This window comes from Mesoplodon mirus, assembly GCF_964341445.2.
Source record: "Mesoplodon mirus genome assembly, chromosome: X".
Classification (NCBI taxonomy): domain Eukaryota; kingdom Metazoa; phylum Chordata; class Mammalia; order Artiodactyla; family Ziphiidae; genus Mesoplodon; species Mesoplodon mirus.
Window position 1 is genome coordinate 60,184,971 of NC_138981.1, and position 13,192 is coordinate 60,198,162.

General features: G+C 40.0%; 1 protein-coding gene across 3 annotated transcripts in view; it reads left to right on the forward strand.

The window, feature by feature from the left end:
• TAF1 (TATA-box binding protein associated factor 1) overlaps window positions 1–13,192 on the forward strand; it is a 77,424-nt gene that overhangs the window by 55,397 nt on the left and 8,835 nt on the right. For all 3 annotated transcript variants that reach the window (XM_082609091.1, XM_082609092.1, XM_082609093.1), the window contains exons 33-34: window positions 11,232–11,299; window positions 11,640–11,756. In XM_082609091.1, the coding sequence (XP_082465217.1) occupies window positions 11,232–11,299; window positions 11,640–11,756 (185 nt within the window). The remainder of the gene's footprint in view (window positions 1–11,231; window positions 11,300–11,639; window positions 11,757–13,192) is intronic.

Consider the following 13,192-nt stretch of genomic DNA (forward strand, 5'->3'; position numbering starts at 1 on the left):
CCACCATCAAGGTTTAGAACTGGTCTGTCATCACAAAAGAACTCCCTGACGCTACCCCTTTGCATCCACGTCCCTCCACGTGCACCCACCGTTCTCCTTGTTCCCTGGCAACCTCTTTGCTCTTCTCCATCTCTATAGTTTTGAAACTTGAGCATGTTATATAAAGAATAATATAATATTTTTGAGATTGATTTTTTTCACTAAATATAATTCTCTTGAGATCCATCAAAATTATTGTATGTGTCAGTAGTTTTTTTTTTTTTTTTTTTTTTTTGCTGTACACGGGCCTCTCACTGTTGTGGCCTCTCCCGCTGCGGAGCACAGGCTCCGGACACGCAGGCCCAGCCGCTCCGCGGCATGTGGGATCTTCCCGGACCGGGGCATGAACCCACGTCCCCTGCATCAGCAGGCGGACGGACTCTCAACCACTGCGCCACTAGGGAAGCCCAGTAGTTCATTTTTTGAATTGTTGAGTAGTGTTCCATCTCACTAGAGTTTGTTCCACCATTCAGTCATTGAAAGACATTCAGTTTTCCAGTATTTTGCTTATGAATAAAGCTGCTGTGAACATTAGTATACAGGATTTTGTGTGAATATAAATTTTCATTTCTCTGGGATAAATGCTTAAGAATATGATGGTAGACGTATGTGTGGTTTTGTGAGAAACTGCTGTACTCTTCCAGAGTGCCCGTACCATTTTGCATTCCCACCAACAATTATGAATCATCGTTTCTCTGCAGTATTTAGTATTACCACTGTTTTTAAAAATTGTATCCATTCATCTATCTCATTGTGTTTTTACTTTGCATTCCCCTAATGGCTGTTGATTTTAAACGTTTTTTCATGTGATTATTTGCCATCCATATATTTTCTTTGGTGAAGTGTCTGTTCATTTCTTTGCCCTGGTTTTAATTGCGTTGTTTTCTTATGATTAATGAGTTTTGAGGGTTCTTTATATATTCTAGGTACGTCTTTTATTAGATATATGATTTTTTTTTTTGGCTGCGTTGGGTCTGCGTTGCTTCTTGTGGGCTTTCTCTAGTTGTGGCAAGCGGGGGCTACTCTTTCGTTATGGTGCACGGGCTTCTCGTTGCAGTGGCTTCTCTTGTTGGTGGAGCACAGGCTCTAGGCTCATGGGCTTCAGTAGTTGCAGCACGCTGGCTTCAGTAGTTGTGGCACGTGGGCTCAGTAGTTGTGGCGCACGGGCTTAGTTGCTTCGTGGCACGTGGGGTCTTCCTGGACCAGGGCTCGAACCCGTGTCCCCTGCATTGACAGGCAGATTCTTAACCACTGCACCACCAGGAAGTCCGTAGATATATGATTTACAAAGAGTTTTTTCTAACCTGTGTCTTTTCAGTCTTTTGACAGTAACTTTGGAAGAGCATAAATGTTTAATTTTGATGAAATCCAATTTATCAATTTTTTTCTTTTTGGACTGTGCTTCCGGTATGTCTCTAAGAAGTCTTTGCTTAACCCAAGGTCACAAAGGTTTTCTCTTATTGTTGTACATTTAAATCCATGATCCATTTTTTTAAATTAATCTATTTATTTTTGGCTGCCTTGGGTCTTCATTGCTGCACGCGGGCTTTTTCTAGTTGTGGCGAGCGGGGGCTACTCTTTGTTGCAGTGCACGGGCTTCTCATTGCGGTGGCTTCTCTTGTTGCAGAGCACAAGCTCTAGGCACATGGGCTTCAGTAGTTGTGGCGCGTGGGCTCAGTAGTTGTGACTCACAGGCTCTAGAGCGCAGGCTCAGTAGTTGTGGCGCACGGGCTTAGTTGCTCCACGGCATGTGGGAACTTCCCTGACCAGGGCTTGAACCCATGTCCCCTGCACTGGCAGGCAGATTCTTAACCACTGTGCCACCAGGGAAGCCCCATGATCCATTTTGAATTTATTTTTATATATGGCATGAGATTTAGGTTGAGGTTCATTTTCTTTTTGCCTGTGGATGTCCAATTGTTCTATTATTGTTTGTTGAGAAGACTTACTCCAGTGAGTTGCTGTGAGCACCTTTGTAAAAAATCAGTTAAATGTGTGGGTCTCTTTCTGGGTTTACTTTGTTCCGCTGACCTATGTATCTGTCCCTCTGCACATTGCTGTGATTACTGTAGCTACGTAGTAAGTCTTATCATCAGGTAGAGTGATTCCTTTCACTTTATTCTTTTCCTAAATTGTTTTCTTATTCTTTTGCCTTTCCACGTAAATTTTAGAAGAATCTTGTCTATATCTACAAAAAAGTCTTGCTGAGATTTTGATAGGAATTGAGTTAAACCTATAGATCAATTTGGGGAGAATTGACATCTTTACCGATCCTGTCTTATTGTTAGTACATAGAGATCTCTATCATTCTTTTTAATGTATTCCATAGCATAAATATATATATATCATAATTGATATCCTTGCACATTTGTAGGAATATTTTTGTAGGAAATTTTGATAGATGTTCTAAAATTGTGTTCCAAAAGGGCTGTACCTGTTTATAATAAAAATAACAGTGAAGGAGAATGCCTGTTTCCCTACAGCCTGTCCAACACTGGAGATTATCAGTGTTTTAAAATCTTTGCCAAATTATTTCTGTAAAATTCAAGTATATAACTTAAACTAAAATTTTTCATCATAAAAAATTACATGTGCATTAAAAAAAAATCAAACCATATAGAATTGTATATAGTGCAAAGGAAAAATCTCCCTGTCCTTCCCCTTTATCCATCCCATTCTCCAGAGTAGTGTTAGTTTTGGTGTGAAGCATTCTGGGCCGTTTTCTGTACACACCATATACTTTTTCTTTTTTCAGTTGACATTGTATTATGGACAATTTTTCATTCATCTAAGTATGTGATATTGTTTAAGTAAAATCTGTTCGTATGTGACTCAAAAAGGCAAAAGAGTGAACTGAATATCATTTTGAATGTTTCTGGAAAAGAAATCTAAATTGGATTTCTACTTTGCTTTTAAAAATACTGTGGCTGCTTGCTATGGAGAACAGTATGGAGGTTCCTTAAAAAAATCTAAAAATAGAGTTACCATATGATCCAGCAATTCCACTCGTGGGCATTTAATCTGGAAAAGATGAAAACTCTAATTCAAAAAGATACGTGCAAGGGGACTTCCCTGGTGGTCCAGTGGTTAAGACTCCATGCTTCCACTGAAGGGAGCACGAGTTCAATCCCTTATTGGGGAACTAAGATCCCATATGCTGCATGGCATGGCAAGGAAAAAAAAAAAGATACATGCATCCCAATGTTTATAGCAGCACTATTTATAGTAGCTAAGACATGGAAGCCATGTCCATCAACAGATGAATGGGTAAAGAAGATGTAATATATATATACACACATACATACATACAGTTGAATATTACTCAGCCATAAAAAAGAATGAAGTAATGCCATTTGTAGCAACGTGGGATGGACCTGGAGATTATCATACTAGATGTAGTAAGTCAGACAGAGAAAGACAAATATCGTATGATATCACTTTTTTGTGGAATCTAAAAAAATGATACAAAACAGAAATAGACTCACAGACATAGAAAACAAATTTACAATTACCAAAGGGGGAAGGTGGGGGGAGGGATAAATTAGGAGTTTGGGATTAACAGATACACACTACTGTATATAAAATAGATAATCAACAAGGACCTACTGTATAGTACAGGGAACTATATTCAATATCTTACAATAATCTATAATGAAAAAGAATCTGAAAAGAATAGATATATATAGATGTATAATGGAATCACTTTGCTGTACACCTGAAACTATCACAACATTGTAAATCAACTACTTCAATTAAAAAAAAAATACTGTGGCTGCTACTATGTATAAAAAGGGTACAATGATATATTGTATGGCACAGGGAATACAGCCAATATTTTGTAATTAAATGGAGTATAATCGATAAAGATTTTGAATTACTATGTTGTACACCTGAAGCTAATATATAAATCAACTATACCTCAATAAAATGTGTGTGTGTGTATGTATATATAAATAAATACTGTGGCTGAAGTAGAGGGAGATTGCCCAGTGATAATTGTCTTTTGACATTTCATTTCTGTGAGAATACTTGTTTGTTGTTCAAGAATTCATTATCTGCTTAAGTTTGATAGGGAATAGACATAGGATGTCCATAAGTTACTAGCCCTTTTCTCTTATGTACTGTATTGAGCTAGTAAATAGTGATATAGCAATCTGTTACAAGGCATCATCTCACTGAAAGTCCTGTACTTATGGTGAGTGAGATATTATAATATGCTAGAAAACAAATATGCACCAGAAAGTGCTAAGGCTACACAACAAAGCCCACATTTCCAAAAACAGCATTTGGGAAAATAAAAATTACTATTTATTAAAAGAAAAAGGAGATATAGAAAAATAGGCTTTCTGTCAGCCTGGGAGTTTCTGTAATGTATTGTCAAGGCAGTGTATTTTCTGTGGTGCCAGGAGAAACAAAACAAAACCTTATTACCATGAAGGATATAAATCAATGTTAACTTCCCCATGTTTATTCTATATAAGCTATTACAGTTGGCATCATGTAGAGTTAGGTGAAGAGTATAGAAAGAAAAATGGGCACAGAAAGAAAAATGGCCTAAATCTAATAAGTGATTGCTATAAGCTCCATGGAGGCAGGAACCATGTCTGTCTCATATCCCCAGTGTGTAGGATAATTCTTGGCACATAGTAAACACTCAGTAAATATCTGCTGAATGAACTAACGGCCAAAGAAAGAGGTGCAGTACCAAGAATAAGTGAAGAGTGGTGCTGTAGAAGCTCGGGCTTAGAGAATTTCAAGGAAAAGAAGTGAACGTCAATTGCATATGTAACATAGCACTTCTAGGGTTGAGTCTGAAAAATGTTGAGTGGATTTGGCAGTTAAGCGTATCACTGTTGACCTGATGAAAACAGTTTCAAAGAAGTGTTTGTTCTTTAACACTGCCTCATTCTCTGACACATTTGCTACTTTCTCTATGATCCCTTAGTGCTTGGTATGTTATTGAAGTTACGAGTTTGTGTATATTTATCTTCCATGAAGCTGTGAAAGGGCATCAAGGACAAGGACTTATCTCTTGTTTTTTGTTTGTTCTGTTTATTTTTGTATCTTTGTATCATCAGAGCCTAGCACTATACCTGGCTTCCAGTAAGTACTTAAAAATGAAGAGTTAGGCTGTTATAAATTTTATTCTACAAGAAAAGGTGTTTTGAATTGTCTGTATTGTTATTTTTCTAATTGTTGTAGAAATATGAGATGAGTGTGTTTAGCTAAGGCTATATGTGTATTTTGTTTGTTTGTTTTTTTGTTTTTGTTTTTTTCTGTACATGGGTCTCTCACTGTTGTGGCCTCTCCCATTGTGGAGCACAGGCTCCGGACACGCAGGCCCAGCGGCCATGGCTCACGGGCCCAGCTGCTCCGCAGCATGTGGGATCCTCCTGGACCGGGGCACGAACCCGCGTCCCCTGCATCGGCAGGCGGACTCTCAACCACTGCGCCACCAGGGAAGCCCTATGTGTGTATTTTCTAAGTTGCTAAATGGAATGGTCCATTTGGGGGAAAAAAGTATTTTAACATTCTTCGGGACTTTTATGAGGTAGGTCCTGAATGTAAATCCTACCCATGCCCAGTGAGATTTATTACCCCAGTTCCCCTCTGGATTTTCTAGCTTCTTGAGTTTCTAGTCCAGATTCTGAGTAAAGTTCTGTTACAGTGGTTTGAGAGCTCAAACCTCTTATCTTGGAAACTAAACATCTTAATTTGCATTTTATCTACGTCATTCCTAATGTAAAGAGCCTAGCTACAGTCTGAAAGGTTAGATTCACTTCTCTTTTTACCTTTTCTGGACCTAGTTTGAGATAAATATCTAAGAATTGGGAGAGCCCAAGCTCATCTTTTTGGGGATCTGTGGACTATGCATAATTGAATTTAGTAATTCTAATTTCTTTAGGAATTAGCTGTGCAGATTTTTCCTTTTTTTCTTTTTAAATCTGGCACTGATTTTTTTTAAAGCTTTCTACTGCTACTGAGATTTTATTTTTTAATTTTAATGATTCACATTGCAACACATGCATATCCCCCACACCGTTCACTGTCAGGATAATAATGTATGCTTGTTTTGGCACAGTGCTCATCTTCTTAGGAGGAAGGTTATTTTTAGTATTTGTGGAAATGTTCTCAAAGGAAATAGGAGCTTAGGAGTGATCACAAACCCTCTTCTCTTGGTTGCACAGGACTGCTCACCAACTCAACTGGTATTTTTCTCTGAAACCTTTTAGATAGCAATAATACTTGTTTTCCCTCTCTAACTAGAACCACAAAGCTTGTAACTTTCTTCTCTTCTCCTGACATTACTAAAGAGGAAGATTAACTTAGAAATGACAAAAGGAATTTTCTTTGATTTTGGTGGAATATCAACTTTCCAAAGCTGTCATTGGAATTATCACTATTTAAGGACATTTGATTTGAACTACATGTGATTCTGTAGGCTACTGCCAATCCTTATGAATGAGGCAAAGTATAAATATAAATATATTTCTTTGATATTTGCAGTTGCTTTGCCATGGTTTACTAAATAAGGAGAGAGAAGAAAAACAAAATATATTCAGAAAAACATTTCTTTTTGCAAATGGGTCACTTGTTCTCCTGTAGGGCACAGTGATAATTCATAGACAGTTTTATCGTTCACATTCATTTTCATGTCATCCTGGAAATTACTCTTCATAAATTCTGATTTTCTCTATAGTAATCCTTTAGGGACTGGGAAATTGGAATTCAGTTTCTGCCTCCTCTTTTCCCCCCCACAATAGCCACAGTATCTTTATTATTCCCGCAGAGGCCCTGTTGTCTGTGTATGTCTTTTCACTGGATGACTCTTTCCTTCCTAAGCTGTGAAACTTAAAGCTGATCATCCTACTTTTATTTGTTTATTTATTTATTTATTTATTTTTGGCTGCGTTGAGTCTTCATTGCTGTGCACAGGCTTTCTCTAGTTGCGGCGAGCGGGGGCTACTCTTCATTGCGGTGTGCGGGCTTCTCATTGCGGTGGCTTCTTGTTGCAGAGCACAGGTTCTAGGCACACAGGCTTCAGTAGTTGTGGCACGCGGGCTCAGTAGTTGTGGCGCACGGGCTTAGCTGCTCCGCGGCATGTGGGGTCTTCCTGGACCAGGGCTTGAACCCGTGTCCCCTGCATTGGCAGGCGGATTCTCAACCATTGCACCACCAGGGAAGCCCTGATCATCCTACTTTTAGTAAGCACCTGATTGCTGCAGAATATAGAGCAATATTTTTAGCATTATGGAGATGGTTATGGACCCCTTTGAGAATCTGATGGAAAACTATGGATCTTCTCCTCAGAAAAATATGTATTATATACAGAATTCTGTTTACAGTTCCAGGAGGTTCATGGATCTCTCTCATTACCACTCCATTCAAGAATTTCTGGTACAGGGACTTGCCTGGTGGCACAGTGGTTGAGAATCCGCCTGCAAATGCAGGGGACATGGGTTCAAGCCCTGGTCCAGGAAGACCCCACATGCCGTGGAGCAGCTAAGCCCGTGTGCCACAGCTACTGAGCCTGTGCTCTAGAGCTCGTGAGCCACAACTACTGAGCCCACGTGCCACAACTACTGAAGCCTGCGTGCCTAGAGCCCGTGCTCCGCAAGGAGAAGCCACCGCAATGAGAAGTCCACGCACCACAACAAAGAGTAGCCCCCGCTCACCGCCCATGTGCAGCAACAAAGACCCAGTGCAGCCATAAATAAATAAATAAATAAACAAACAAACAAATAAAGAATTTCTGGTATATATAGGTAGGGTTAAGAAAATATCTGTGCATTTTTATCCTTTTTTGGTGGTGTTAACAGTGGTTTGCCAACTCCACCACCATCTTTCATCCAAAATATTATACTTCAGTGCCACTTTGCATATAGTAGAGTAATAGAGTTAAATAGCTGAAACCCTTGTAGCTCTTGAGAGCATGGACTGTCAAAAACTGAGAACAGACACAGCTAGTAATCAAAACACACACACAGAGAAGTATCTCAGCTATATAAGTAAGTATTTTTTTATATTCTGGGGGCTTTATTAGTGGGGATTTTTAAAATTTTTTAGGGGTTCTTTTAATACAAATTTATTTATTTATTTGGCTGCATTGGGTCTTCATTGCTGCACACAGGCTCTCTAGTTGCAGCGAGTGGGGGCTACTCTTTGTTGTGGTGCGTGGGCTTCTCATTGTGGTGGCTTCTCTTGTTACGGAGCACGGGCTCTAGGCGCACGGGCTTCAGTAGTTGTGGCTTGCAGGCTCTAGAGCTCAGGCTCAGTAGTTGTGGCACATGGGCTTAGTTGCTCCGCGGCATGTGGGATCTTCCTGGACCAGGGCTCGAACCTGTGTCCCCTGAATTGGCAGGCGGATTCTTAACCACTGCGCCACCAGGGAAGCCCGTGGGTATTTCTTTAGAGCTGTGTGTTGCAAAGAAAATGGGCGACGAAGAGGTCACATCTTTTAAATGGTTTAAAGTAAGAGAAAACTTTGCAAATGTATAAAACTAATTTTTCCTTGTATTATGAGAGCACTGAGATATTGAAAGGGTTGGTTTATGTTTAGGTTTCAAAACTGAAGAGCTGAATTCTTATTCTATAGGCTGGAATTTGAGCGATGAGTCAGGTAGGTAGGTATAAGAGCCAGGATACTGCAATAAGCTGATGCTGTACTGGCTTGGTGAAGGAGGGCTCTAACCTGTATGCAGCCTGTTTTCTCTAACATCATGCATTTCTATCAGCACGAAAGCTTGTCTGATAACTGTTGCAGTCTGTCTCCATCAGTACTTTGAGGACCAACCTACTGGTGGCCCTAGAAGATTAGAACTCAGAAACTTCAGCTTCGGTCTTCTTATCACTCAAGCTATTCTTGACTGTGAGCCAGCTCTGGCTGTCTTTATACATGTCCTGAATATCTTTTGGTTGACTGCGTTTTCTTTCTGGTTTGTGTTTGGCACAGTCAGCTTGTGTGAGGACACAGCTTACTTATCTTTTATAAAAAATAGATGACCTGGGACTTCCCTGGTGGCTCAGTGGTTAAGAATCCGCCTGCCAATGCAGGGGACGCGGGTTCGTGCCCTGGTCCAGGAAGATCCCACATGCCACGGAGCAACTAAGCCTGTGCGCCACAACTACTGAGCCTGCGCTCTAGAGCCCACAAGCCACAACTACTGAGCCCGAGTGCCACAATTACTGAAGCCCGCGCGCCTAGAGCTCGTGCTCCGCAACAAGAGAAGCTACGGCAATGAGAAGCCTGCGCACTGCAACGAAGAGAGCAGCCCCCCGCCGCAACTAGAGAAAGCCTGTGTGCAGCAACGAAGACCCAGCGCAGCCATAAATGAATGAATGAATGAATGAATGAACAGATGACCTATGCTTGTGAGAGATTTTAACTGAAGGAGACTTATTTACTTGTATAGTAGCTTACAATAATCAGGGTAATTACGGCACGAAAACTTCACATGTGGTATATTTTTTATCCTTTACATCCTGATAAATAGTAGATTTAATTCAAGCATCACCTCCTCTGTGAAGCCTGTCCTAATTCTGCTTTCCTTCTTACATCCTAGAATTGGCCAATTCCTCCTCTATGCCTCTACTGAGCCCTGTATAGATTTTTTCACTGCATTGTATTGCCCCATTTGTTTATAGTCTATCTCACTGTGTTAGACCATAACTTCTTGAGGATATGGTCTATATCTTACTCCTTTCTGTGTCTAGTGCCTGGCGCCTAGAAGGTACTCAAAAATGTTTTATGAATGAGTTAGGTGAATGAACAGTATGTTAAAGAATATTATAAAGCACTTAAGGCAGGGAATAAAAACTCAGATGCCTTCATGGTCCAGGCGTAAATGAGTTAAGCAGACCTGGTAGGGACCAAGGTAACCTGGGAAACACATGCCTTATCTAAAAGGGACAGCTGCTACTCAGATCCACCCCATTGGTGCATTATGAGAATGCTAACCCTGTGTTGCCACATCTTTTACTTCTTTAAGAGAAGCTAGACATTTGGGTTTTTATATGAAATCTCTTGATTGATGAATGTTGCCAACTAAGATTTTTTTAAAACTTTTTATTGAGGTACAGTTTACATACAGAAAAGTGTATATATTATGAGTGCACAGCTCAATCCATTTTCACAAACTGAAGTGATTTTCTTTTAATTGAAGTATAATTGACCTACAACAGTATGTTAGTTCTAGGTGTACAATACAATGATTGGACATTTCTGCACATTATGAAACAATCACCACCTGAACTGATTTTTTTTGTGAGCCAAATAAAATTGGATTGACCAAGCCACCAGTTTGCAACTTGTGACAAAAACTGTATGGGGAGCTTTGTAGTTTGGTTAAGAATCACCTAATAGATTAAAGTATCTTAAAGAGACACATCAGTCAAATGCAGTGTGTGGACCTTATTTGGATTATGATTCCAAAAAATCAAATGTAAAAGAACATTTGTAAAACAGTTGGGGAAATTTGAATGTTGACTGGCTGTTTAATAATATTAAAGAATTATTGTTAACTATTTCAGGTGTAATACAGTTGTTTGTTTTTTTTAAATAGACTTTATTTTTTAGAGCAGTTTAGAGCAAAATTGAGCAGAAGGTACAGAGAGTTCCCATATACCCTGTGCCCCTACACATGCTCAGCCTCCCCTGTTATCAACATCCCCCACTAAGGTGGTACATTTGTTACAATCAGTGAACCTACATTGACACATCATTATCACCCAAAGTCCATAGTTTATATTAGGGTTCACTCTGGGTATTGTACATTCTATGGGTTTTGACAGATTTATAGTGACATGTATCTACCATTATAGTATCACGCATAGTTATTTTTTTAAAGAGTCCTTAAAGACACATACTGAACATTTTATGGATGAAATGAAACGCTGGAATTTGCTTCAGAATAATTTGGGAAGTGTCAAAGTTGGTGTAAATGAAACAGGATTGACCATGCATTGATAATCATTGACACTGAGTAATGGGTACATGGGAGTTCATTTTATTAGTGTCTCTGTTTTTGTATGTGTTTGAAATTTTCCACCTCCAAAAGTAGAGCAAGAGTCCAAGTTAAAGCTGAAGCATGATTCTTTGCATCTAGGATAATGGGACACTACCGCTGGTGACAGAATGTAAATTTCTGGAACTGAAGTCTGCAAAGGTAATGGCATTCTCTTTTCATTTTTAGGGCCTGAAAGTCAGTATACCAAGACTGCTCAGGAGATTGTGAACGTCTGTTACCAGACATTGACTGAGGTAAGTGGTAAAGAGGAGGTCCCCTTAGGATCTAGCTTTCTGGAATCCCTTTGTTCCCTAGAGTGATGAGGAGGCCTTCTCTGCCTATCCTGTTTTAAAATGTAATAGCCCACCCCAAACCTCAACCCACATCCCTTATTTCCTTCCCTGCTGTATTTTCTTACCTAGCACTAAATGTTTTTAATAAACTATGTAATTATTTACTTTAATTACCATGTGTGTCCTGCCACTAGAATAGAAGCTCCTCAAAGGGATTTTCATTTGCTCTTTTTACAACTTTTGTGTCCCCAGTGTCTAAAACAAATGTTGAATGAATTCACTAATTTTCTTTATTTCTCAGTATGATGAGCATTTGACTCAACTTGAGAAGGATATTTGCACAGCCAAAGAAGCAGCTTTGGAGGAAGCAGAATTAGAAAGCTTGGACCCAATGACCCCAGGGCCTTACACACCTCAGGTGAGTCTGAGGACTAGAAGCTTCCTCTTACAGTTTTCTTTTTGGTTTGGGAACTTGGGAGCATGTTAACAGATGTATTTACTGAGATACCCTTCTTCTCTGTCCTTCCTCTTCATATGCCTTTCGTGTGCTTTCTTGTCTTCTCAAAGGCTAAGGTGAGTGAGGGCCGTGGGTCTTGGTAGCCTTGTTGAATCCAGAAGAGACAGATATGGGATGAATGAACGGGGTGGGGTCTTAGTTGTTTAGGCAGTATTTAGGAATACCAGATTCCTGACTACCATGGCCAGAGGCATTCTCTTGAGTCTCTGGGGCTCCCTTGCCTCATGCATTGGGGTTCTAGGACAACCCTAGAGTATAGACATGGGCCACATTGTTCCTGTGCCTTATAGATGCCTGATTACTCATTCCCTCTGAGATATCTCAGTGTAGCTCAGATGTCACCCATTTTCCTGGATTGACTCGCTCTCCCCGTAAATGAAGACAGGTAATGTTTTATAATGTTCTTAAATTTTCATGTCAAAGACTAGAGAGCAAGATTAATAAGAAATTTTTAGTCTTTCTGATCTGACCCTTGAATATACTGAGTCTCTTTCATCTATACTATACTCTTAGAGGGCTGGTATATTTGAAAAATAAGACTTACCAGAATATAACTGTATTGGAGGCACTATGGTAAAGTGGAAAGTACATGAAGGTTGGTATAAAACAGTCCTGGGTTTGAGTCTTAGCTCTGCTGCTATCTAGCTTTGTGAACTTGGGAAGTTAACTTAACCCCTCTAATCCAGTTTCCGTTTCTCTAAAATGTACTTTTCAAGATTGTTGTAGACATTAAACAAGGTCATTTGCCCAGCACATAGTAGACATTCAGGAAATGTTTATTTCCTTATCTGTATGAAAGTCACCTACAGGGTTCTCAGAGGCCCTTTCAAATTTAACCAAATATTCTAATGCATATTTCTCCTAATTCCCACCGGAAAACGTTTTTCCATTCTGCTCAGGTTTCACTCTGAACTAATAATGCAACCTGTGTGATCTCTGTTGGATAATTGCTGTCTATATCTCATTCATGCACTCTCCTTATCTATCTTTTACTCTCTCTTTCACCCCAAAACCTAGGCCACTGAGGGGCCAAGTATAAAGAGCCCTAAGATACTTCTTCCAGGCCCAGAACAAGGAAAGGCTCTTGGAGTGTGTGGGCAGATTGGGTCAAGGGGGCTTGGGTGAGTGATGTTGCCCAGGAAGGTCCTATTTGCTAATAGGCCCACAGCTTCCACAAGACCCTTTGTGGTAAGTTAAAGCCTGGGTTTTAGCCATCATTCCCCAGGAGAGTCTAACTACTGAGTGGAGTGTGGTTTGCTCTGCTCTATGACAGCCTAAGGCTAACCGTTTGGTGAGTCAGAGCCTTAGACCCAGAAGCCATCTTCCTTTCTTCCCTT